The sequence below is a fragment of the Hakea prostrata genome, chromosome 7, assembly GCF_041222555.1.
Source record: "Hakea prostrata isolate BN-2017 chromosome 7, UWA_Hpros_2, whole genome shotgun sequence".
NCBI classification, from domain to species: Eukaryota; Viridiplantae; Streptophyta; class Magnoliopsida; order Proteales; family Proteaceae; genus Hakea; species Hakea prostrata.
Genome location: NC_142606.1, coordinates 2693450 through 2721443, shown reverse-complemented (window position 1 = coordinate 2721443; position 27994 = coordinate 2693450). Strand labels below are relative to the sequence as shown.

At 37.9% G+C, this 27994-nt stretch overlaps 1 protein-coding gene across 1 annotated transcript; it reads left to right on the top strand.

Moving 5' to 3' along the window:
• Nucleotides 1-3795: 3795 nt before the first annotated feature.
• LOC149008957 (uncharacterized) lies at nucleotides 3796-27884 on the top strand. Its single transcript, XM_089162166.1, has 13 exons — nucleotides 3796-4320; nucleotides 5623-5769; nucleotides 5877-5991; nucleotides 6203-6297; nucleotides 6599-6702; nucleotides 7815-7852; nucleotides 10267-10502; nucleotides 17203-17296; nucleotides 17405-17595; nucleotides 23883-24102; nucleotides 26578-26745; nucleotides 27543-27701; nucleotides 27802-27884. Exons 1-12 carry the CDS (start codon nucleotides 4102-4104, stop codon nucleotides 27695-27697), a joined length of 1782 nt encoding a protein of 593 aa, XP_089018292.1. The 5' UTR covers nucleotides 3796-4101; the 3' UTR covers nucleotides 27698-27701; nucleotides 27802-27884.
• Nucleotides 27885-27994: the final 110 nt, after the last annotated feature.

Here is a 27994-nt window from a genome sequence, read left to right as displayed (position 1 = left end):
AATAATTTAATTGGAATCATCTTAACATAATTGAAAGATACAAGGATTAATACAATACCAATAAAATGAAGACAGCTGTTAAGGCTAGCTTGTCCAATAAACCAGAGACCTCTTTATTGTGAGTCTTTTCCGTAAATCTCTTTATTTATGGTCGGCTCTTAATGAGGTTTTTCCATATAAAAACATTGACTGCCGGAATACATGCAATTGTAACTTATTAAAAACGTGGGGATGACTGAATATTTATGGGCCTACTACATAAATCCAGAGATTTATGATTCACGAGTATGGAATTTAACACTTGTGAAAATCTCTGAATTCATTAATTTTATAAATTCGTTTTTTTACTCTAAAAATGTAAATTTATTGATTTATAGGTATCGGGTGAAATCCATAAATTTCATTGTTGCTTTAAAAGTGCTAAACATTTGCATATTCACACAAATCATGTCGACCAAATAGTTTTTTTATAATGAATCTACAGATTTCATTCTACAACCAAATAATTAATTTTAGGGTAATTTTCATCTGGACCCCTTGAGGTTTGGTCTATATCATTTTTAATCCAAAAAAACTGAGACTTTGCATCTACCTCCCCTGTACTTTAAAAAAAGTCAATTTAATGACAAATTATCACTTTTATGACGAATTTGCCCTTTTTATTTTTATTTCTTTTTTACATTTTAAGGGGTTCAAAGTTTATTACCCGTTCAAAGTTTTTACATTTTAAGGGGTTCAAAGTTTATTAACCAGGGATTTGAGAATCGGGTAATGAATGAGGGTCTGGTTTTGTAAATTAATAAACTTTTGACCCCTTGAAATGTAAAAATAAAAATAAAATAAATAAACAATAAGGGCAAATTTGTCATAGAAGTGATAATTTGTCCTTGCATTTTTTTTTTTTTTTATAGTACAGGGGAGGCAGATGCAAAGTCTCAGTTTTTTTGGACTAAAAATGATATGGACCAAACCTCAGGGGGTCCAGATGAAAATTACCCTTAATTTTATGAATTATGACTCCATATACTTGAAATCTCCAGACTCATGTAACCAAACAGATATTATATTCATGAATAAACATAATTAATATTAGGGATCGTGGTTAGTTAAGTTAACATAACACACAATGTCATATTTGGAATCGATGTACTTCAATTTATGGTTATTCCAAGTGACAAATGGTATTGTCAATGCCTTGGTTAGGAAGGTATTGTCATGGATTATATGACATATTAGCCTAAATGGCTAAATCCATTCCCTGGTTGCAAAACTATTTTTGAATATGTTGTGGGATGTACACATGTTTCTAGTATTTAATAAATTATTATTTTCTAATCAATATTGAAATCCTCATTTTTCAAGACCATGGTTATGGTTAGTTACGTAACGTACAATATATACTTAAATATTGGGATTTTGGTTAAGGGCATGTTTGGTTACATAAATCCAGAGGTTTCAAATATCGGAATTCATAAATAGAAGATTTATACCCGTTTGATTGCATTAAATATAGAGATTCACTTATTTACACTAAAAACGTAAATCTGTAGATTTATGGGTATGAGGTGAAATCCAGATATTTCATCCCTACTATAAAAGTGTTAAACATTTGAACCATAACTCCATAAATGTTTTCTTATGATAAAATTATAAATTTCATTTCAAATATTCAAACTAACAAAACAATTATTTTATAAATCATGACTTTATAGATTTTAAATCTCTAGATTTTTGAAATCTTCAGAGTCAAGTAACCAAATAAGCCCAAAAATCCCAAGTGAATTAACTTGAAATCAACCACTTGTGGCATCATCCATTCCCAAGTCATTCTCCTCGGTGATTGAAGGGGAAGCTGAGGCAATGCGTGCAGGGATGTTAGAGGCTATTGCGAATGGATTTGAGTTCGTGGAGGTAGAAACAGATTCCCAACTACTTGTGAGTTATTTATCCGAGTCAGCCCTACCCCCCCACATTTATTTTACCTGTGATAGAAGATATCAAATTCATCATAAGTAATTTCTTAGATTTTAGGTCCAAGATTATGTTTCTAGTGAGATCCAACTGTGTTGAAGATCACCTAGCTAGGAAGGCTTTACTTGGTTCTGGGGTCCAAGCTATTGGTCATGTTCCTCTGATTGGATTCCGAGTCTTTGTTCAGATTCCAATCCTGCCCCTGTTTCTTAATGAAGGCTTGATTACCAAAAAAAAAAAATATAGTAACACTTAAAAGAAATGACCTAACTTAAAATAATGCCAAGTGTAGAATACGACACATATATATAATATATATACCCAAGGTTCCCCGCTCCCCAAACCCAAAAAAATAGAGTTATGTACATGTAATTTTGTAATTTTATTAATTCTACACTATATTATTGTGAAAAATAAACATTTTTTAACGTATTATAAAAGAATAATTGTGAACCCCGCCCCCCAAAAAAAAAATCCTAAATAAACAAGTGAAAGTGTTTAAATCTCATTTGATCACATGGTCCTGAATTACTTTCAATTGGAAGTATCAACCAATTCCTATGAAAATAACTAAAAGAAAATTTAATCTCATTGCACGATCAACGTAGTTCATGTTCCTAGACATAATTCTAACATTCACTTATTCAAAGTATCTCAACTTTTTTTTTTTTGGCACGAAAAGTATCTCAACCTTATAGGAGTGTAAAGTTTCTATCTCGATCCATACTTGGTGCAATCATTCTCAATCAACACATATACACGCTTTTGAGGGCATAAAACATATATTTTTTTTGCTCATTAGTATTTTATACATATGCATTGCATAAGAACAACAAAACAATGCATTTATAATTTATAACTCTTGCCTCCAACGAAGGTGCACATTGAAAATGACTAGCTATTGAAAAAAGAAAAAAAGACCATTTGATAATTTTTATCGTGAGAGTGCGAGTGATTTCCCGTGCCTATGTCAATGCAAAAGAGCGGCATCCGTTATGTGGGTGAGCTTTCTCTCTTCACGAATTAATTAATACAAAATTCTACCAATGCAGAATTACATTAGAAAGGAAATTTTCTAGGCCACCCCCAAATATTAAAATCACATTTAGCTATTCAATTCATCAATCTGATTATTTATTACTAATACGATTAATCTTAGTTAGCTTTATTTATTAATTTTCAGTATTATCTATACTTTATAAGAGAAAAAATAATAAAGGAGAGACTGAAAATGTATTTGTGTGAGAATAAAAATTATGTAGATGCAATAATGGAATAAGAGAAGTAGTTGTAGATGGCGTGTCTTTCGTTTGCTGCGGATCTCGTCAGGGTATACTATGGTGTTAAGGTATAAGAAAATATAGTAGCATTGTATTTATAGGTCTGGAGTTTTTTTTTGGTGATGAAGAAAGGGGAAGGGGATTTGCGACATATGCAAGCATTAGCCTTGTGCACTACCAGCGTAAAACACTGCCCCGTTAGCGGAGCTCCATGTATAGTCCACAAAAGCCAGTATGACTCATGCCCAGGCCAAATAATACATAACTGTTTAATGCAAGAGGAATTTGAACCGAAGACATGAAGTTTACCAAACCACTTGAAAATGAATTAGAGACGACTAAACCATCACCCCTGGTAGACAAATGTTTTCGAGTTAATAGTTACTTTTGATATTCTAATAGAAAGGTGGTTACCAAGACACCAATATATTATTAAAGTTTAATTGATAAACAGGCGTTCCAACTTCCAATGAAAGGAATCTGGATGATACCAATCCGATGGTTCAGAGATCCCATTTTTAAAATATCGCTGCCATACTGGGAATGTGAGCCGAAAGGAGAAAGGGTGAGGGAAAGAACTGAAAAACATACGAGAATAGCATCTTGCTCTCAAGTGTCAGTCCCTACTCACCCTCTTCGAATCGATCGATTCAGATAACTCAGAGCAGAGAGAAAGATAGACTAGATACAGAGATAATCTTCCTTGCTTGTTGTCCTTTGATGCTGAATCGATCGATCTTTCATGGATTGAATGGATTAGTTTTTTGTTCAGTATTTGTAAGTTTGAAGTGTTGAGTGGTGTTGTCCAGGGTTCGTCGCTAGCTTTGTCTGTCTTGGGGCTAGCAAAGCCATGGCGCCTCCAACAACAGGTGAAGTAGCGACACAGCAGGGTGAGACAGGCCAAGGAAGGCAGCAGCAGCAGCAACAACCAGCAGGTTTCGGGCAGTCGGTGACGGGGATAATAAGGATTGCGTTCTTCATTTATTTCATCACTAAGTTCTTCCTTCCAAAACAACCAACTGATCCTTCCCAGCAGATCTCCAATCTCTTCAACAAGGGCGAGCTCCTGGTTTGCCTCTTACTTCGTTGTTTTTCCAAATTTCAAGAGCTGATGTAACGAGCTGAGTCTAATCTTTAACTTATCACATATCAGACTGGTACAGTCTAGCGCACATACACGAATTTGGGCCCCGTAAGGCATATAACAATGAAATTTAGACTTATAAGTTTGTTTTCACCTACTGGTATCAGTAGTTTAGACATACATGATAGATCTGAGCTTCCTTTTTCTCGGAAACTATCGTTAGACCAGCATTCGGATTCTGAATTACAAGTAAAATTGGCGTTGTGGGAAACTGCTTATCGTATGAAACACAAAGAATTTAGAAAACAATACCGATGCGGTTGTTAGACATATTTATGCTTCAAACCTAACGAGAAGAAAGTCCTAAAGCCGTTTCTATTATGTTATTGACTTATTGCAAGGTCTATAATGTCTGTCAGTTACGAAACCTATTATTTAGTAAACAATCTTTATGTTTTAATAAACACTGGTTTTCATTGATGATTTTATAAAATAGGCTAAAAACAGAATGAAAAATGATTCCGAAAAGAATCCTTGGGAAATAGCACTTTGCTAATACAACTGAAATACTTTGTAATCTTTTTTGATGTGCAATGAATCATTATGTTTTAAATAGAGAAAGGAAGAGGTCCATATACAAAGAAACAAATGGAACCATCAAAAGAGACAATAAGAAACCACAAACAATGAATAAAATATTATTGAGCAGGGAAAAGAAAACAGGAGGAGATGGAAGTTACTGAGGGCTTTGAGCATCTGCTGGGGTGTGATGCCCAACACACCATAGCTGTTGACGGATTTTGCCTTGGAGAGGGAGAGTTTAATATCATTTTGTTAGTCCATGAACTTCCATCAACGTGAGTTTAACTGCATCAGGAAAGGGAGACGGTGAGCCCGTTTTCTCTTGTCTCCAATGTATGATATTAGCTAATTGCTTTTGTTTTGTTTATTTTTTGTTTTTGTTCCCACTTCCCCCCCCCCTTTTAAAATATTTATTTCATCTTATTTTTTTGTCTTTGCTTGTAGAAATATAGTTTTTGGTGAAGAAAAAGAGTATTTAGACAACATAAACTTCCTGTTTTGGTAAATGTGTATTTTTTATTTACATGTTTGAGTTATTCTGGTATAGAATTCAGCCTGAGAAATAAAATTATATGGTTGATTAATGCGTGTCCAATAATATAGCCTTCTATTACATTGCTTGCATTATGGGTTTCTATTGCTGATTGTCCCTTATCACCATTTTGTCAATTGGTTCATTAGTTGAATGTAATCTTTTGTGGCTAGGATATGTGGTTGTATCTTTCACAGCATGAAAAGTTTAATGACTTCAGTGATGAGGGTGCCCTTATTTGGCATGAGAGAAACGTTCAATATGCAAGCTGGGGACTTGATGGTACAAGGTCTCATTTCATTAAATATATTCCATCAGAGGTATTCAAAGGGGATGTTGTGATGTTTGAACTAGAATTAAGTCCTTGCTAATACAAGTCATTTATCATCTTCATCTTCTGATTCTTTTTCATTATTATTTGATCCAGTCCCTGAAGCATAATGGTAGCCTGTATGCACATGTTTTCTTTGCACGTTCTGGTTATCCTCTAGACCCAAAAGATCCAGAATATCAGCAATTTACAACATTTTGGAGAACACATCGTAAGTAATTCTACATTCTTTGGTTTGCTACTTTGCTTGTGTTAGCTTTTCTATTAGTAAGACATCAAAGTAAATTCTTCCTTATTTGATCTTACAATTCTTATTCTTTGGTTTGGTTGGCCCCTTTTCTATGAGCGAATGGTAGATTCAAAACCTCAACGTCTCAGAATTATTTGTATGTGTGTAATTTTCCCCTATGCTCTGATTTCAGCTGTTGTAGTGTGCCTACCTAAGTCAAAAGCAAATAAGAGGAAGAGCTTGTTGGGGCATTCTGAAGGCTCTGAAGAGAGTGAAAATGCATCTGAGGTTTGTTCTTTTTGCTCATCAATTTGTGTCAATCTTTGTTTGATGGTCTAACTGTATGAGTAGTCTCGGAAACATGTTTCTTCTGGATAGCAAACTCTCTCATGGAAGTTATGGGTAGATGTCTTTCTCTATATAGGGAGGGGCATGCTGAACCTGGCAAAAGAAATAATGTTATGTTCTTGATATTTGTCCTGGTTTTCCAAATTATGTCACTTGTTCCATGCTTTCACTTCTATGTTATACATTCCTCTGTTGTTGTCATATCACATTTGGATCTCTGAAGTATATGCTGACATTTCAGGTGGTAGATGAAAGCCAGGCTGATTCAAAAGGTGAAGGTCCAACAGAATGGGTTTCATATTGGAAACCAAATATTACAATTAATTTGGTTGAAGACTTCACACGGTATTGTTGCCTACATTGTTAAATCTTCTTGTGCTAGCAAAATAGTAAAAAGAAAGAATTTTAACCTGACACAAAATCAACAAATACAAAAGGGAAATGCCAAAAGCGTAAAGTGTATAATTGTCTTGACTTAAGTGGGGATGGATGTCATGGACAATGTCTTGCTTCTTGCTTATCATGCAAAGCAATGGCTATAAAGGGGATATCCGTCACTAGTCTCTTGGACAAAATAACAGCTATAATGGGGACTTCTTTTGTTGATCTCTCAGACAAAGTAACTGGTAAAGGGGGACTTTTGTCTCTGATCTCTTGGACAGAATGTCAATGGTAAGTGCAACTTTTTTCACTAGTCTCTTGAATAGAGTAATGGCTGTGAAGGGGAGTTTTGTCATTGATCTCTCATTCAAAGTGACAGTGTGTCTGAGGGTTTCACCAACTAATTGTTGGTTTTCTTCCAACGGAGTAACAGCATAATTTGAATATTTTTATCTAATTGAGGGTAGTGGGAATATAATGGGGTTATCTAATTGACGGTAGTGAGTGAATTGGGGGAAAATCGGAGATTCAAACCACTAGTTACACAGAAGGAGCCCTCGAAGACTAAAAACATTTGCATCATAATGAAAATAAGTGGGAGAGGCACTAAGGGTCTTCAAAATACTGAAAAATGGGGGAAGTATAAATTTCCAATGCCTGAGCTTGGAAGGCTTCAAAAGCCATGTCTTCTATGAGGAAAGAGGGGGGGGACTGTTTGTGGCACTATGAAACATGAAATGGTCTCTGTGGTTTTTGCATACCCTTCTGCGTGCCAAATTAAAAAAACTGGATTTTCTTGGGAAAAAAAGAAGAAAAAAGAGCTTAAGCTTAAGTGAAGCATTGGTACCCACCCCAGTCCAATAATCATCATTGCAGGGGTAGAGAGGTAATCTCTAACTTCTATTGTTATTTTTATGTTATTTTTTTTTTTTTTGTTGGTGCCTTCCTTTGTTATTTTGTAGTCAATATTGTTGGTTTAAGTATCTTTTTCTTTCATCAAATTTACTTTGTTCGCAGTATCCTATTTTCTGAGCTCAAATATTGATGAGCCTACTAATCCCTGCATTGTTTTGCAGATATCCTCGTAATGCTATCCCGCCAAATATTGCTCCTTGTATCCTTGAATTTATATTTTGGCCAATGCATTTTACTTATATGGGAAGGAATTTGTGCCTTATAATTTTCATCACATGTTTTAGCGTCAATGCTTGGCCTTGGCAAACATGAAGCATTGCTGTTTATAATTAGTGTTCAAACTCCCAATGTTCATTGCTGCATGCTCTGATGATTAGTTTATCAACATATATAATTAACACAATAACTCTAGATTTGCATGACAAATGAGACTGAGTAAGCAGAGTTGAATTGCGTGACTCCACACTTAGTATTAATAGAATTGAACTTGTCAAACAAGGCTGCCAAACCGTAAACTGCTTCATAACGTCGGCAAACCTTCTGGCATTCTCCTCTTGAGCACATAACGAGGAGGTTGCTTGATGTACACTTCCTCACGTAAATCATTATTTTTATTGGCATTCTTTTTAACTATTGCTAAATTGTCTATGTAGTAATTTCAAAACAGCAACCAATCAGTAGGAAAACACAAGAGAGAAAGAAGAAGTTGGAGGGAAAGGAAGTTGACCGGCAAGTTGGAATGATCTATCACTGAGAGCAGTATCTTTTTGTTTTAAAGGAAAGAGTTACAATGACCCAAAAACACCCACTTTATTCGTATAAAACAAGACTATGATTCCCGTAGACATAAAAGTAAGAGTTTTTTTTTTTCATGCTGCCCACTTAAGTTGGGCCTGAACTCTTGTCTGCCCACTTAAGTGGAAAAAATTACATGCCGCCCACATTGGCCATTTTGAGAAATTACAAGTTACCCACCTATTACATTTTGACCATTTGACTGTTAAGTTTTCAAAATTTAAAATGTGTTGAGACACAAATACCCTCACCCTATCAATTTACTTTATTGCCCCTAATAGTCAGTTTCCTCCCAACGTCTCTCTCTTCTCTCATGAGTCATTGTACACAGCAGCTCCACCTCAACACCTTGGAAGTCGTCTTCCTCCTCCAACTTCGGGTACCGGAATCTGTCACCACCTGCTCCGCCGAGAAAAGATGCAGATTCTCTGTCCCAGACAATGATCTCCAAGGTGGAGTTTGCTATATCAGGTTTGTTATAGCCAATACCAAAGACCTGGTGCTACTCAGGATTACTAGAAGGTTCGCCGGGCCTATGAGTCCGCGGTTTTGATTTGACATTGTGGCTACTAGTGCGAATCTCCACGAAAGGATTTTCATTTGCTTAAAGGCCACGAGCCTCCGTAATTCTGATAAATAGGTACCGCATTGGCTCAACCAGATCGTAAGTTGAAAACTGGTCGTTTTCATTGGTGAACTTGCCGGTGATCACCCTCAGTGTGTAATCCTTGTTTGATCTCCTCATAACCATAACTCTTTTTGTGGTAACTCGGTCCACACTTCCTACTCCACTGGTTTGCATCTTCCTTACTTCCGTTGGAAATTGTAATGGTTCCACTTGTATTGGTCCTGCTGGCAGGAAAGACTCACCCGGTGGCATGGGATGGCGATGCTCAACTTGAATTGTTCTCTATGGAGGCGATTCTTCAACGACAACGATCGGCAGTGACTCTGTTGCTTCTTGAGCCGTTTTTGTAGGCAATGGAATCTCCGGCAGTATCTTTCTTCCTCAGGCACCACCACCATCACTGGAGTCCTATTGGCTTCCACTACTTGCACCACTATCTCCTTCTCCTGTGGAGGTTCTTCTTCTGGTTTTTGTTTCTCAACCAGCTCATCATAATAGTAAATTCTCAACCTAATTTCGCCTTTGATCCAACTGAAGACACTCTTCTTCTCCAGAGGGAAGTATATCAGACCTTCTTCCCCTTTCCTGGCTAATTGAGTCCTGTAGAGCTTCACTTGACCAACGAAGTGGGTGGTGACGGATTCCGGTAGCTAGAGTCGGAGGAGGAAGACGACTTCTGAGGTGTTGAGGTGGAGCTGCTGTGTATAGTGACTCACGAGAGACGAGAGAGACGTTGGGAGGGAACTGACTATTAGGGGCAATAATGAGGGTATTTGTGTCTTAACACATTTCAAAATTTGAAAACTTAACAGTCAAATGGTCAAAATGTAACAATGGGTAACTTATAATTTCTCAAAATGGCCAGTGTGGGCAGCATGTAATTTTTGCCACTTTAGTGGGAAGACAAGAGTTTAGGCCCAACTTAAGTGGGCATCATGAAAAAAACTCTAAAAGTAATATCCGCAAATTGGCCCTCTATGCAGGATAGGAATTATTTAGCCACTAATCTTGGCAATTGCTTTTAAGAGATGATGGAAAATATTTGCTTGGATATTTGATTATTAATGTGCTTAGAAGTGCTTAATTTTGAACCTAGTACTGTCTTGGTTGAACCTGCATCTTCAAATTAATCTTGGTCTGATGAAATGTTGTGATGAGAGTGTTGTTGAGTTTCTTGACCCAGACTGCAGACTTGAATGTTGAACCTAGTACTGGAAACTACTATCCAATGGTCTTCTTCAATGAATTTTGGCTGCTTAGAGATAAATTGATTACAATCAATAGCACTGTGACAGAACTACCACTGAATTTGGAGGTTGGTCCCATTAGCTCAACAAAGTGGCAACTATTTTTACAGATTGAGCAGTCTTTCCAGCTTCACCGTAGTTATGGAAGCATGATGGAAGGTGAGGCAGATGAACTTAAGGTACTGCTGTTTCACTTCTGAATAGTATCTGTTGAACCTTATCTGCTGGTAGGCAGCAATAACAAATCAATGATTTCTTCTTATGCCATTCGTAGTAGGAACATCTGGAAGTTCTTTCTTGCTTCCATCTCTCTCCTCTTATTGTTTGACATTTCATCTACTCATTGTTTTCTTTTGATTGGTCCATCATACATTTGAACAAAATTCTATGTGTGCTTTGCATGGTTGTCAAGGCGGCCAGGCGACCAAAGTGGTTGGGGCTCCACCTAGGCAATTAGGCGACAAAGGGGCACCTAGGCGGCAATAAGGTGACCAAAGCAGTTGGGTCAAAATTTTTCAATCCTACTACTTTTAAACTACTTTTCAATACAACTACTTTTATAAGCTAAGTAAACATTCAATAATCACATTCATACCCCCTAAAAAAAGCATTCAAGAATCATAATTATGAAAAATTATCCATATAAGAAACACAACCATAAGTTCATCTCATTAAGCATCATAACAATGAATATGTATCATATCAAATTATAAGTATGAAAATGGAAATAGTAATTTTACATTTTTACTTACCTCTATGATAGTGTGATGCCAAATAAGTGCCTTGTGCATAGACCCTACGGGCATTCAACAAATGACCTCACACCTCATTTGATCCTGTCAGTCAATACTCAACACTAAACTTCTTTTTTTTTGGATGATTAAATAATTCATTACCAAAGAGAATAAAAATTACAAGAGCACAAGGGACAGAGCCCAGATAAGCAAGAAAAAGAGGCCTCAACTAACAAGCAACCTAAGAGGCAATGCGCCTAGCAAATACCTTAGAGCAACAATTATAGCACACTAGATATGCAAGCAAAGTGGCCCAAAGCCAAACTAAGAAGAAAACTAAGTTGACATCGAGCCAAACAACTATTTAAGGGCAACAATAATAGCAAACTGGTTACACAACACAAGAGGTCCAAGGAAGTGGACTGAAGGGTCCCCACTAATCCAAGTGTTGACTCCCTCTCGATCGAAGATAAGAGAAGCCGAACTAGAAACATAGCACATGGACCAACGCAGCAGCATCACATTTGCAAGGGAAGGTAGCAACACAAGAAAGAGATAAAGAACGAAGAACATAATAGACTCCAAAAGAATTGGAGAGATCAAAATCGATAGCCCTCATGGCTTTCCCCCAAAGCCAGAGAATCCATCAATGGCTAAACCCTCGACAAATTGGAGCGAATCCCGAAACAGGGAAGGGAAGAGAAGGAGAAGCAAAGGGAGAAAAGGGCTGGAATCAACACAAGAGAGACGATAAGAAGAGAATATATTCGGGTTGGAAAAGTTCGGAGAGTTCAACAATGATGGCCCTCATGGCTTCCCCCAAAGCTAGAGAGACCATCAAAGGCTGGTACCCTCGACGAACAGAATGAAACCATGATACAGGAAGGTGAGAGGGCCAGAGAAGGAGAAACATAGGTAGAAGAAACATCGGGATTTGAGGATGAACTCGATTCGGAACCAAACAGAAAGGGGAGAGGGAGAGAGAAGGAGAGAAGAGGAAGGAGATGAGACCATAATTGGGAACCAAATAGAACTTGGGAGATCGGCAACAGTGGCCCTCAAGGCTTTCCCCCGAAACTAGAGGAGACCACTGAAAACAAAAATCCTTCAACGACCATATACGGAACCTTGAAATGGCCAATCTCAAAATTTTAAATTTTTTTTTTTCCGGACAGAGAGGAGATGGTAGAGAGGAGAGGTAGCAGGAAGAAGATGGAAGCAAGAGTAGGGAAACAAGGAGGAGATGAGAATGAGAGGAGGAGAAGCAGAGGGAAAGAGAGGAGATGAGAAACAACATAGAATCAGGTAGGAGATGAGATTGAGAGGAGGAGAAACAGAGAGAGAGGAAGGAGAATCAGAAAGCGAGAAGGGAAGGGGGTGGAGAGACACGACTCTCTGCCTCCAAAGTCACTCAACGCAACCACAACAGAGAGGAGGAGGAGAGATGCAGAGAGAGGCTGTAGAGAGATTGGATGCAGAGTTCGGTTGCTGAGATCTGACGCTGTGTTGCTGCTGCTTCACCAGTGCGACCGAGAAGATGAAGATGATGAAAGCGTCCTCGCTTCTACTTATCTACTTCTATCTCAGATCGACGTTTTCTCAGTAATCAGATGAAAATGTGTCGGTTTCAGAGTTCGGAAATCACCGGAAAAGCACTAAATTGATGGAACCTAGCAGAAGGATGAAGACAATTAAGATTGGGAGTTAGAGTCGCAGCCACATAATCAAACCTTGTGTTGTAGACCGGAAAAGATGCAGTCGCTTATCTAGGTCTGGAACCCAGTGGAGGAGGACCAGGTCTAGAATCGCTGCACTCGACTTGTTGCACTACCAACACTAAACTTATATATGACATAGATGAAGTGTATTAATCCAAAAGTAATAAGTGACCAAAATAAACTAAACTAAAATTCGAAGTTAGTAGCTAGTAATCCTTAGACTTAAAACTTAAAAGTCTTAAACAACCAAATACTTAGAGAAAGAAAAGTCAAAAAAGCAAGTCCATGCTAACTTCCAAGTTCCAAAACCAATAGTAATTGTTCAGTTCACAAATCATAACTTCAATAAGAAACTTCAATTCTAATCTTGCAAAGCCAAATCATCATCTTCTTCTTCCGCCTCTTGCTATCTTGTAGGATTCTTTGGTTGCATGCCATAGTCATCCTCAACATGAAGATCATCATTTGAAGACTCCTCACCCCTAACCATATTCCTATTAGTATTACGAAGTTGATAGGTAGTAAGGATAGGTGTGGGTTGTGCAGCTGCAGCCACTCCACTAGTTGACCCTTCTTGTCTCCTTAGTCTGTTATTCCTTTGAAATGAAGAACTTGCTCTAGTTGCCATTGATACCGTTCTCCAAGTGAGGTCATCCTCAGGATGAACTAATTCATCATCAAACTGACCAGTCACTAGTCCAATCTAACTCCTCAAGCACCAGCGGATCATAATTTTTACCTTGTTCCCTCTGTTCTTGGTCAAATGTTTGAAAAAAACGGATCATAGTCAAATGTACTCCAATTGCACTCGCAACCAGAAGATAAGCAAAAGCGCAAGTAAACGCATTGCAATGCTTGATTGAATTTTTATCTCATTACATGCTTGTCTTTTGAACTGATGAGTTATAACTTATATAAAACTTCCAACTGTTGTATAATTTTATAGAATATCACAAAGTCAAATGTACTCCAATTGCACTCACAACCAAAAGATAAGCAACAAAGCGCAAGTAAATGCATTGCAATGCTTGATCGAATTTTTATCTCATTACATGCTTGTCTTTTGAACTGATGAGTTATAATTTATATAAAACTTCCAACGGTTGTATAATTTTATTATTCTATTCTCATTATAAATTATAATAATGCTTTCTTTTTTTTATATAGGAATTTCCAATCCACCCCCTTGAGTTATATACATAAATTGGGTCTGATAGATAAGTTGGATAGGTCATATGGTGGCATTAATCTTAGAGGGGTAACTCGGGGGTTGGTGCTGAAAATGTCCCTTATTATATGAATTATGGAATTATGTATAGTGAATGCCAATATGCTATGATGCACTTTTATAATGTTGGCTGTATGTCTTTTTTTTTTTTATTATAAATTATTAGTCTCCTTTTTAAGATGGAGCAAAGTCATATTATAATACCTTCTTTCTTTATGTAGGGAATTTTCAGTTTGGATAACTCAAGGGGTGGCATTATTTTTTTTTTTTTTTGGGGGGGGGGGTACTTCAGAGGGTGGTGATAAAAATGTCCCTTTTTATATGAATAGTAGAATTATGTATTGTATAGTTAATGCCAATATGCTAGATGTGCTTTTACAGATGAATGATTGAAGATAATTTATATTATAAAATTTAAAGTCATCTTATACATTAAGGGGAGTTTTTACTTTTGGCATAGGGAAAAATGTGCATGTTGAACAATATAGTGAATTAGTGATCCATAAGATGGAGCAATGTCTTATTATAATGCCTTCTTTTTTTTTTTTTTTTTTGTAGGGAATTTTCAGTTCACCCCCTGAGTTAATATAGAATCCATAAGGTGGGATTTGATTGATAAATTGGATAACTCAAGGGTGGCAATAATTTTAGGCGGTAATTCAAAGGGTGGTGATAAAACTGTCCCTTTTTATATCAATTGTAGAATTATGTATTTTATAGTGAATAGCATATCAATATGCTATGATGCGCTTTTATAGTTGAATGATTGAAAATCCTTTATATTATAAAATTTAAACTCATCTTATACATTAAGGGGAGTTTTTATTTTTGGTATGGGGAAAAATGTACATGATGTGATCTACAATACATGCAATTGTTGTCTTGTTGTTCAACTTAAATATCTTTTTTTTTTTACCCGACATCTTTTTAAGTAATGGATGATTGTCAAACACAAATCAGAATTTAATTTGTCTATTTTTTTTTTATCGCAGTAAATTAATGGATCACATTATTGATTATTCCAAACAATCCACCATCTAATCATTCCCAAATCCGAAATAAAAAACAATGATATTCTTATATAGTTTTGTGAAATTATTTGACCAAATTGTTTTTAACTTGACTTTTTTAAATAAACGAATAATTTTCTAATCGGAATTGGAATTGATGTCCCTTTTTTATTACTTTTTTTTACCAAACACAATAAATCAGATCAAAATTCCAATTTTCAAATCATTATCCATTTATGGATTCTCAATTCTGAAATATTAAATTTATATACAGCTTTGTATTACTTTTTTTTACCAAACACAATAAATTAGATTAAAATTCCAATTTTCAAATCTTTATCCATTTATTGATTCTCAATTCTGAAATGACTATATTAAATTTATATATAGCTTTGTAGAATAAATTTTGATTTAAAAAAAAAAATGTTATGTACAAAATGTCAAAAAAGTGGTTGCTTTAGCGCCTAGGCGGCAACAAGGTGTACAAGGCGACAAAACGGTTGCGACTAGGCGAAAAAAAGTCAAAATAATGCACGTCAATTAAGCAGTGGCAAATAAGGCGGTTGAAAAACTGCCTAGGCGCCTCTAGGTGGGCGCTTTGAAAATCATGGTGCTTTGTTTATATTTAGCTTGCTAACTTTTTGTTTTTTAATTAAAGGTGAAGATTACATATACATATGTTTAGAAGTTGTTTCTAGTTCCTGATTAGCTGGTGTGGATTGTTGATTCCTGATTATGAAGCATAGATTAGTTCTTATCTCCTTTTGAGTGCAGCCTTGTTATTGTACCGGAACTTTCTGATGGAGCTTAAATGGGAGTGACAGTATTAGTCCCGAACCAAGACGAGTTTGAGATTTGTACCTACATTCTTGCCTGTCCATCTCTATCACCTGTTTTGGGTTTCATTTAGTGGAACAGCATTTTTATTTTGAGACATTTTCAGTTATTTAATAAACTCTATCTCCAATAATTTGTTTCTGCTGTTTTTTTTTTCTTCTTTGTTGTTGATCATATACAATTATGGTAGACCTCAATTTTACTGTTTGATGGCAAATTAGAAGTACTTATAAATTATAATTAGCACAAATTTCTAAATTTGGTGACTCTGGTTTCTTGCCTAGAAGGGTTCCTTACCTGAATTGAAGAGTTAAATGTGAGTGCATAAATTTTATACTGCAGAAGTCTGATTAGAACCGAAAACTCTCCCATTCTGCAGTGTCCTCTTCTGCATTGGTAAGTCTCTGGTCAGATTTAGGCCTAGTTTCAGAATTGCCTTTCCGATCGTCTCTTCACTAGGTACGGTCAGATATTTTCTAGGGTTCATTTAGGGTTTGTAAAATAAATTATCTAGACATGTACATGTACCTGGATTTGGGATTTCAATGCTAAATCTTGGCTGCTCTTGGGGTTGTCTGTGGAGTGGTCTTAAAATACTCTAGTCTGCAGTCAAGTTTCTTGCTGCTGTTCTTGAGGTATCATTTGTTTATATTCTGCTCTGGTATTACCTATTACATCTGCAATGAAAGGGCATGAAGATGTTTTGATTGGCTTTAGTTTCCTGCCGGCTTTAAGGCTGTTGAGGTGGGCCTTCTGCATCACTTATTTGTTGGAGATTTTTGCTTTTCCTACAACTGGAAGAAAGATTACATTTTCTTGTAAGTTGTTATTTTCTCTCTTATAGTATGACTTCTTTGGTTAGAAAATGCTTTCGTTTAAAATTGGTCATTAAATTTGAAAAGATTGACATGTATAAGAGCATGTAGATTCTGCCTTTAAATAGCAAACCATTTGATACTGCAAAGAAAGATGATCAGAGTTGTTGTTTACAGAAAATATAGATTTTCAACTTTACTCTAAATTGTTGTGAACTACAATATCAGCGTGCAATTATTATGCAAATTTTTAGGTGGATTATTTTTGTTAATATTCTATTAGGAAAAGGAATTTTAGATTCTCTTCTGGAAAGTAGTTTTCTGGTGTGCACAGACAAGAGACCAGTATGCAGTATCCCAGTTTTTATTCTATATATATGGCTTATAAATGACAATTTTTTTCTTCTCTTTTAATTGTATTATTATTATTTGGTTTTTGATCCTGCTTCCTCTTGCTTCTAATGTTAGTTTAAAGGCAATGCCATGGTTTCCCCTCAGCTTCTAATTCTGGACTTTTCCTTGTTTTGTCTCATCCAGAGGGTGTTTTTGGAAGGTAATCCTTACCTCCTGGTGATAACGATGGTGGTGTCTTTACTACATTCTGTGTTTGACTTCTTGGCATTTAAGAATGGTATGCAGAAGATGCATAACAACTGAAGTTGATCTTTCTCAATACAATTGTTGGGACATGGTGATTCTTTTTGTTATGGTTGTTAACGACTTCATCTTATATCTGCAGACATCCAGTTTTGGAACAAAAACAAATCTATGGAAGGACTCTCAGCAAAGTCGGTTGTTGTTAGCTTTATAAGCCAGTTGATTGTGTTCCTCTATCTTATGGATAATGATACTTCATGGATGATTCTTGCAAGTTCTGGTATTGGTGTTTGCATTGAGTTTTGGAAAATTGGCAAAGCTATGCACATAGAGGTATGTACCACAACTAGATGGTGTTTTGGAAGATAAAATGTTAAATTATTAAACATTTTTCAGATTAATGTAACGTGGATTGGCAACTATAGTGCACCTCAGATTTTGAGTCCCAAAACAGATCCCAAGGGATGCATTATAGGCTTGTGGAACCATATATGGGGCAAAAATGGTATTTTATCCACCCTCTTTCGAGTCCAAAAGGGTCCAGTTAATTCCAGAGTAATTTTAGGGTCTAACATCTACTTTTTGTTTTTCGATTGGACAAGTGGTTAGAGTCCTCGTCTGAGTAGGAGTCCAAGTTTGGATCCAATTTCAAATAGGATTCATTTTTAAAGTTGATTTGCAAGTTGTGTTTGTTAGGAACTCTTACTTGAGAGTCCTTTTCCTAGTTTAGAAGTTGAGTTTAATTGTAATAAGGAATTCTAATCCAAATAGGATTCCTTAGTTGAGTCCAAGTAGGTTTCTCTTGTTGAGTCCTATTTAGTATTTTATTTGTTGAGTCCTAGTTTAATTTTTCCTTCAATGTAAGGCTATCATAGAGCCCCCATGCGGCATAACAAATCAGATTATTTGTAATTGAATGGAAACAGAATTGAAGGAAGACTTTGGAAGTCGTGAACTCCTAGGAGGAAGCCCACGGCCTTAGTGTTTACATTTCTGCAACTCTTCCAGAATTCCCTCTTTTCTTCAAGCTTGCGGCAGCACTAGCGATAGTCAAGTTCAGCAACCCTCGAGTGACCCTCCATGATTACACCCCTAATCAAGTAAGTTCAATTCCCCAGCCCCCACCCGTCCCTAGCCCCTTCCAAGTCCTTGCGCAAGCCTCTCCCTTCCTCTCTTCTCCCCTATGGCAGCAGCAGCTGTCGCCCACATTAAACCCTAAATCCCCTATCCTCTCCACCCCATACCCCTTGCCTAGGGTCAACCTTCTACCGTTTTTCATTCTTCCAAACTCATCATAGCCCCTTTCCCTTCTTAGTTTAGTAAAACCCTGCAATTCATTTTGTTCCCCTAAACCCTAGAAACCCTAAAACATTCAGAGCCTTTACAAATCTTCAACTAATCACCCAAATCCAGCCCCCTTTTGGACTCAGCACCCTAAGACCCCTACCTTCACTCTACCCAAAGCCTTATCCTAACCCTACCCTAGAAACCCTAGAAATTACAAAACCCTAAATTCTTAAACCCAAGTTGAGGAACAATTCTGCCATTGAGAATTCTGTTAAAACTGAATTGCTTAAATTTTCAGACCCAATTCTAGCTTGGCTGCACCCCAAAACCTTGCCCAATTTAACCCTAGACTTCCCTTCTTGTATCTGCAAGGTTTGGAAGTCAAACTAGATCAACCGCAGGTCAAACTTGATCAATTACAGCTGCCGTCTTCATCAGAAAACCAGATTACAGAATTCTCAAACCTTAATTCAACTTAGAAACCGAAGCTGCAGGGTATATCGGAGTCTACTTAGCTGCTGTCCTTCAAGAGTTGACTGAATTAAACAGTAAGAGTAAACCCAAAGTACTGCTGGTTCTATTAGAGAGGATCCTGAAGACTGGCCCCTAATCTGGGGTTACATCATGGATGCTTAGAGAAGTGTTGATTACACTGTACTCTGAATTGATGAATAAAGAAACTTCTCTATAAGGAATGGCTGACATTACTGGGTTGCCTTGTGCATTGCGTTGGATCCAACCTAAATCATTCCACCTAAGTGCCTAGAGTCCTGCGTGCTTCCGAGTCCTTGGGTTCATTGCCTAAATGAACACTAACCCAACACTCAGGTAGAACAGACTTTTCGTTATTTAATCAATTAGACATGGGCGTTGATGAAACTCTACTAATACTTCCCAAAATCCATACAAGAATGGAAGAAATAACAAGATAGACTCTGGTTTCTATGGTGCCAGTCACCCCCCCACACCTCACGGTGTTCCCTCAGCCTACAACTGCCCACAAGACTCTCCAAAATATTCCATTCCTCTCTCTTCCCTCTATTTAGTATCTCAAATAACCCTAACTAACCCTCATTCCACATGGCATCATCCCTAGGGTAACCCTAACTAACCCTCATTCCACATGGCCTCATCCCTAGGGTCCTAACACTACCGACCCCTCGAAAATCACCTTGTCCCCAAGGTGATGGAATTGTTGAAGTTTAGTCGTATGATGGTGCCGCATAACTGTAGTAATTCAACGTCATCCTCCCAGGCTGAATAACACACCCATTGCTCAAATCCCCTGTCATCAGGTCACCAACTTCCTTGACCTTCCGGCACTGGGCAGGCGTCAGCCCCGTAACCTCGGGAGAAGGGGTGCCTCCTCACAAAGGGGGCTTACCCCTTTAGTTTAGTTAGATTGAAGGCTTCCTTCCATGACGGTGCGCTGTCAATTTCTTTTTTTTTTTCTTCCTTTCTACGAATGGATATTGTGCTTCGACCAAAACCTTCTCGGGGTCCGCCTGAGGCGGCCTGGCCTCTTTTGCTAATTGGTCTGCAGGATTCAGTAAGGAAGGTCAGAACTCCAATGACCGAGCGGGGAAAGACTTCAGTCTACACATTTACTAATAAGGAGAAACCAAGCCTTACACAAAGGAAGAAAAGCCTTAGCCCTATATAAAAGCGCGCGAGGCCTATTTATTGTCTAAGGGAGTTGCTTGTTAGGGCTTTTCTACGCTGGGTTGATTCGCCAATCCATGTCTTTGGTCGTCTTGAGATCTTTGGTGCAAGAAGAAGGGTTTGATCTGTATCATCTTGACTTGGTTCTGCTTCCTCTCTTTTTTTAACAATACCGAGTTGGGTTCTTCTCCTACCTTTGCAAACTCTGCCTGTGAGGAAGTTAGTCCATAGCGCTTACCGGGCCAAAGGCCTCTAGCTATTCTTGTCGGCATTAGGGCTGGATCGGTTCACTTCCACACCTCAAGCATCGTAGCAGCAGCCTAGCCAATTTTAAAAATGGAAATACTTTAGATAGAAATCTAACTAACCCTCATTCCACATGGCATCATCCCTAGGGTAACCCTAACTAACCCTCATTCCACATGGCCTCATCCCTAGGGTCCTAACAATACCGACCCCTCGAAAATCACCTTGTCCCCAAGGTGATGGAATTGTTGAAGTTTAGTCGTATGATGGTGCCGCATAACTGTAGTAATTCAACGTCATCCTCCCAGGCTGAATAACACACCCATTGCTCAAAATCAGACTTGGAGCGAAGCGCTTGGTCTGGAATTTTTTTTTTCTTCGCCGTAATGGAGCATTGCATCTCCCCTTCAGTCGCTGCAGCCCCATCGTTGCCGCCTCCCTTTCCATTTTGCAGTCCAGAGGTTGAAGACGATGGATTTTCCTCTTCTTGGCTCGGTCGGACCGCTGGTTTGGTGAATCGTTGGTTTGAACTGAGCCTTGGGTTGAGCCTTGGTGTGTTTGAGTTAATTGGGCCCAAATTAAAAATCGGAAGAAGTGGACATTGGGGTAACGAAACAGGCCAGGCCCATGATAGATGTGTTAAATGGGTGGGGTCCAAATACAAACTATGGCTTATGATAAATGGGTGGGACATTGGTTTGATGGGCTGGATTGGGCTTTGGGTCTTGAAAATGAAATGGATTAAGAAATATGGGTTAATAAAATGTGATGGGCTTGGGGTTAAAGAGATAGGTTGGGCCCAAGGAGGTTTCTTTGGGAACCAAGCGGCCCAATCTTTATATTTGGTTCGTTTGGGCCCTATGTGGGAGGATAAGTGTACTTGAGTTGGGTCCAATTTAGAAGAACCTGGGCTCTTAAGGGGTGAAACCAACCCAAAACCCAGTCTGGGGTGAACCAAACCAACCCTAAGAACCCTCCAACTCCACCATCGTCTTCCCCAATTTCTGCGAATAGAGACTTCATCTGCCGTTTGCAGCTTTCCAGCGAGTTTTGTTGGAGTCCTTCGATCCTTCTTCTTCTTCGAATCATTGGCATGATCTCTGTCCTTCTCAACTTTGGGCTGGTAGGCATCGCTACCTGAACTTCTCTCTCTCTTCTCTCTTCTCCATGCTCGGCGAGACACATCCCAACCGGCTGCAACTTCCACCGCTTTATCTAATGATTTTACAAAGTGGTTTTGCGATTCTTCCTCTCCAAGAACCAATACAGATTCGATAGGAGGACTCGTTGTAACTTTCCCGTTACCGAAATCGTTAACCAATGCCTTCTTGAAGTTCGTCCAGGTAAATTCCATCAAGTCCTTGCCATAGATCCAGTTGAGTGCCTCTCCTTCCAAATGTTGGATCGCCACTCCTAGCCACTGCTCTTCCTGGATTTGGTTCTCCCAGCACAACAACATAATTTCTAGAATCCATCTCTGACTTTCTCCTTTGCCAGAAAATGAAAGCAGTGCCATTACCTCCCTGGGATCGTGAAAGCTCTGATGCCAATTGATGAAACCCTACTAATACTTCCCAAAATCCATACAAGAATGGAAGAAATAACAAAATAGACTTTGGTTTCTATGGTGCCAGTCACCCCCCCACACCTCACGGTGTTCCCTCAGCCTACGGCTGCCCACAAGACTCTCCAAAATATTCCATTCCTCTCTCTTCCCTCTTTCCCTCTATTTATTATCTCAAACAACCCTAACTAACCCTCATTCCACATGGCATCATCCCTAGGGTAACCCTAACTAACCCTCATTCCACATGGCCTCATCCCTAGGGTCCTAACAGGCGCTCAGGCTTGTCTCAAATTCAATACAACTTTCACTTTTTGGACCTGCTTGCTGCTTGGCCTAGTAATATTCTAGTGGGTTCGCTGTGTCCGAGTTACTGCCCAAGCCTAAACTGGAAACATACAAGACAACTTTGGCCTGCCTTGACTTTGACCTAGCTAAACCTGTGCAGTTGGGGATGTAGAAAGCCTGAGAAGGGCTCTAAGCTTAGCGGTGTAACGTAAAAATTATAAGCAGAGCAGGCTGTCTTGTCTTCTTTTTCATTTTTCTAATGTTAATTAAATTAAAAAATATGGTATGGTAGTGAATAGTCCTCAAATCGACTGTTGGCAATAATACTTGCATTCCAAGAGATTGAGTGTTTTTGCTGTCCAAAGCAATGGGTTGTTTAAATAATATATATATTTTTAATTTTTTTCTCTCTTTTATTTTATTTTAATTATTCTTTTTTAAAATCAAAGATCATGTTGGATAAAACTCTCTCTCTCTAAGTATTACCTACTACCTAGGCAAGAATAAAGCACCTAGTAATAATGTTGATTAGAGACCTTATTCTGTTGACAAGACCATGTGCTTCTCCAGTGTATACCCTCATCTTTTTGCTCCAGAAGTGTGTAATAGTAATTGTGGCAATTGTGTTCTACATGAACTTATCTGTATCCAACTGCTGCTCGTGGAAGTGCTTTTGAGTTTCAAGTCCTGATTGAAATCCATATGAAGCTGTTGCATTTTTATGCTGTTCTTGTATTTACTAATTTTGGTTTATACTTGTATAATATGCTCTTAGAACTTTCCTATTTGGTTTTCTTCATATCATGAAATGCCACTATAATCTGGTTTGCTTTTCTCTGAAGAGAAATCAGTTCAAGAAATGTATTCTTTCTGTGTGGCACACAAGCAGAGTGCCAGTGTCATGGACACACCATTTTAGTGGTCCCTTTCTTCTTCCTTCCTGATAGGTAACAACATAAAAGATTTTTATTTCTGGAGAACAAAAAAAGATGCACGGGAGTGACAGAAAAGATGGAATACTACCAAACCAGCCCCACCACTAACTGGAAGTCTGCACCCTGGCTCTTAGAATACTTTAGGAACACCAGAGATCCTTGTTGAATAGCCAAAACCCTTGCAAACCAGCATACCCTGTCTTCTTCTTGGAAATTGCATCATGGCTTTTTGAATGCTGGTAGGATTGTTATAAGTTTCAAACCATGTGATGTCTTCTATTTAGTTATACTTAAATTACTTATTACATGGTCTGCTTGTATAAAATCAATGTTATGTTATACGTGTTACATATAAATTCTTTCTGTGCTACTGATGCCTTTGAGCTCATTGACTTTTGAGTGAGATAAATGCTACAAGTATCTAACATCAAAGGGCATGCTTCCCCTTTTTCTCCTTCAAGATCCATTTGGTAAAAATACATTTTCTGGACATAGGTATTCGGGGGTTTAATTAGTAACTTACATTTCTCTCAGCTTTATTTGATCCCCCTTTTTTTTGTTCAGCTGTGTAGAGGTACTCTTCTTTCTAAGTTCTTTAGTCAATTATGACTTTTCTAATTTAATATTTGCATCTCCAGATTGATAGAAGTGGAACGATTCCTATGTTGAGGTTCCGAGACCGTGATTCATATGCACAGAACAAGACAAAGGAGTATGATTATATGGCAATGAAATATCTTTCCTATCTGCTCTTCTTACTTGTTGGAGGTTCTTCTGTTTATTCTCTCATTTATGAGCATCACAAGAGCTGGTATTCATGGGTCCTTTCATCACTCACAACCTGTGTATACATGTTTGGTAAGACCTTCCACTTCCTTTGTTGTCAACTAGCTCTAGGAGACTTTTAGCCTTTTAAATTATCCTAGAAGAAATGACTTTTTGTTATTAAAAATGTATTTGAGGGAAAATATCCAATATGCTTAGACATTTCAAGGTGGTTCCAACTCTGTTTGTTAAATTTCTGCTCCAGTTTGGATGCAGAGATTTGCTAGATTCTTGAGTCTTAAACAAATAAGAGTTCATGCTCTCTTCCCCCTGCACCCCCCCCCCCCGGTGCACCCACATGGAAGGAAAAAAAAAGAAGAAGAAGAAGAAGAAGAGAGGATTAGAATAAGAAAAAATTTGTTCATGTTTGTGTGCCTGGGTGCTGTATGTGATTTCTATTACGCTAGATGAAGTAAGATGGCATGTGAGGAAGGGAGGGAAACAGAGGAGGCTGCAGTAGCCTGCCTCTCAGATACCCTTTTGTAGCTTATTTATTACTTAATGCTTTGCTTGGAATACATAAAACCTACGAATAGATCCTGCATTTGTATCCGTAAGGGCATTCATGCTTTATCCATCACCCAAAAATTTGTACTCTGTGCATGATACACTATAATTACTAGGCAACTCTTAAAAAACAATGGCAAACACTGTTCACTTCGGTTGGATTTTTCCAGAAAAACCAAAGAGGATGAATGATGGTCTTGCACAGCTGATGGATGGCACATATCCCAAGTCGAGGTTTCTCATCTCCCTTGATATGTATGAGAATTGTCGGAAGAAACGCTGTAAGGGACTGCTGCTTTACAGTTTTGCCATGTTGAAATTGGGCAGAATTTGGAAACAGATCTAAAATGGGAAGGCTAGCACCCTCCCATTGTGTTTTCACAATGCATTGACAGGATCAAATCTGCTTGTTGAACCCCCTAAGTTTGCCCTCCATATGTTGCTTAAGTTATAAATTTAGGTCATACATTAACAAAATATTAAACTAAGTAGAATGAAGACAAAATATCTAGTTTGTGACTTTGGTCATGATCAGGTGGTGAAACTTGATGATAAGGAGATACCTCATAAATATTGTTTTAGGTACCTTGGTTCAATTATTGATAAAAAATGTGATATAGAGGATAATGTTTCCTAAAGAATTAAAATAGGGTGGATGAAGTGGAGAGGTACATCCGGGGTCTTGTGTGATCGACTTACTCCTTTAAAGCTCAAAGAAAACTCTGTAGGACTGTCGTTCGACCAGCTATGATGGATGGTGCAGAGTATTTGACTATTAAAAAGAGTCATATAGATAAACTCAGTTTAGTGGAAATGAGGGCGCTAAGATGGATGAGTGGATAACTAGGAAGGATAAGATAAGGAATGATCATATTAGAGTTGGTTTGGGAGGTTGCTTCGATAAGTGATAAGTTACGAGAAAATTGTTTGAGATAGCACGGCCACATTCAATGGAGGCCATTAAATGCCCTTGTACAAAAAAGTGATATAATCTGGATTGAAGGAATTATAATAGCTAGGGCAAACCTAAGATAACCTTAAGAGAAGTGGTGAGAAATGATTTGCATAGCTTAGGCATTGCATCTAGCATGACCTCAAATGGAGCTGATTGGAATGCAAAAATCCATGTAGCCAACCCCAATTAGTTGGGATAAGGTTTGATGAAATGATGATGATTAACAAAATATAAAGAGAATTAAATTGGAACTGGGTTGGATTTTTTAAATTTCACTTTGTACCTCAGCCCAGTGCACAATGTGAGGTAGATTGAAATATGAAGAAAAAAGACCAAACACTTCTCATGATACTGTTAACATGATCAGTATTGCAGCCCATATTTGTCTCGTGAGGGGACGCTTTTTGAAGGTCTTTTGGGGCCATCAAGTGGAGAAAGCTTTTAAGTTTTAACCTAATGCTGCCAAAGTTCAGTTTCTATTTTCATACTCAAGCTTCTATTTCCTCGAGTTTTTTTATTTCAGTTTGCTACCATTTTTAGTTTGTTCTCTAAATAAAAGCTTCTATTTCCTCAAGTTTTTAATTTCAGTTTGCTACCATTTTTAGTTTGTTCTCTAAATACAAGCTTCTATTTTTTATGTCTGGCACATAGGATGTTTCTACTTTTGGGTTTTAAGCTCGAGGTTGGCTTTTGCATTACAATGCGTTGAGAGTTGTGATGGGATACCTTTGGCCTGATCCAATAAGCCCATCATGCTGCTATATTTGCATTTCGGTATCGAGTATCGTATCAGTCAATTGATTTTAAGAGACACATCATCTCATAATGAGTATGGTATTGTATTGGCCAATACATTTTGATGCAATCAAATACAAACCACTAAAAAAAATGAGAAATATCGGTATGTATCATGTCCGCTGTAGTATCCAATATGGATACGTATCTGCTAGTATTGTAGCGTATCGTATCATAGGATACTTTAACCATGCCACTAAGATTAATATGATCTGTTAGAACTGACTCATAAATGTTCACTTATGTTGCAGGTTTCATCATGATGTGCCCTCAGTTGTTCATAAACTATAAGTTGAAGTCGGTTGCTCATCTTCCATGGAGACAGATGACGTACAAGTTCCTCAATACCATCATTGATGATCTCTTTGCATTTGTCATTAAAATGCCTATGCTCCATAGGCTGTCTGTTTTCCGGGATGGTAAGCTAGCAATACAACTTCCTGATGATGCTTACCTTCAATGTTTATCTAGTCCCTCAAATACATACTCAAAGAATTATAGTGCTCATGAGTAAGGAAACAAGTCATTGTTTTTCTTGATTAGCTGGTTTTGGATGTGCATTGTCTTGGTAAACCAGGACCCTTAAGACTCACGACACAGTGACAATCAAAACGCAGAAGAAAACAACGCACAAGCAGCAGTGACTTCTGCCTTGTTTTCACAATTCGGGCAAGTTCAGACTCTGAAATGAGCCCCTGGAATATTCTAGTTCACCAGTACCTGTTTCATAGGACTAATGAAAAAAAGCCTTGCATTTCTGGTGGCTGATGGGAAGGCACTGCATCATGCTGCAGGAAATACAACTGTTATTCCCTCTGTTTTTGTTTGGTTATCCTGCCAACATTTTCAAGGAGCTTCATGACTGAAACGCATCTTGTCAACATAATTTTCTCGTTTTTATGTTTTTGGGGGTTGGTAGGGGATGTTTGGGAGAGTCAAGGTTTACTTCATGAATATCCTTGAGCTTGCATCATTTTATTGTGTTAAACAACGCCCCTCTAGTGGTCATGTTTGACATAAAATCAGTTGATGTTCGTAAACTTTTACGTGTATTTCATATACAGTGATTTTTTTCACTGTCTAGCTGCTACCGTAGAGTGTGGTTGTGTTAAAAATGCATGAAGTGCTTTTGTTGAACTGATTAATGTGAAGTTGCTGACCTCTTCCTCTGCCCTATGTAATCATATTGACTTTTTTTCATTTCTGTGCCCACCAGATGTCATCTTTCTAATATATCTGTATCAGAGATGGGCTTATCCAGTTGACAAGAAGCGTGTGAATGAGTTTGGTTTTGGTGGTGAAGATGAAGCCGATGCCACAGATGCTACCAGCGCTGCTGCTGTGAAGGCTGTTGAAAAGAAGACCAACTGAACAGGTTTTTGACAATTTGTGAACGAATTATACACGGGAAAGCTTGAAGCAGGATATAACCATTTTCATTCTCTTCACACAAATACTTTGTTTTTGTTTTTCAGCAAAATGCCAATTCTTCACACGGTCTTTTGGTAGTTCTGGCCGCCAAGGGAGCACAAATTTTGGGGGCGAAGCAGGATGAGATCTCTTTGGTTCCTGCCCTTAGGGTTTGCATACCCTAAATGTGTCTAGCATCGTAGAATGATTACTTCTATTTTGATCATTCACCGTTGAATCAGCAGATTCTCCATTTTT

What these genes read in the sequence shown, in the direction of transcription:
- LOC149008957 (XM_089162166.1), top strand. Translation starts at nt 4,102, where the DNA reads ATGGCGCCTCCAACAACAGGTGAAGTAGCGACACAGCAGGGTGAGACA. An exon ending in GCAAAGCTATGCACATAGAG is followed by an intron (nt 17,596 to 23,882) that starts GTATGTACCACA and finishes TTGCATCTCCAG; the next exon opens with ATTGATAGAAGTGGAACGAT. An exon ending in AACCTGTGTATACATGTTTG is followed by an intron (nt 24,103 to 26,577) that starts GTAAGACCTTCC and finishes CTTATGTTGCAG; the next exon opens with GTTTCATCATGATGTGCCCT.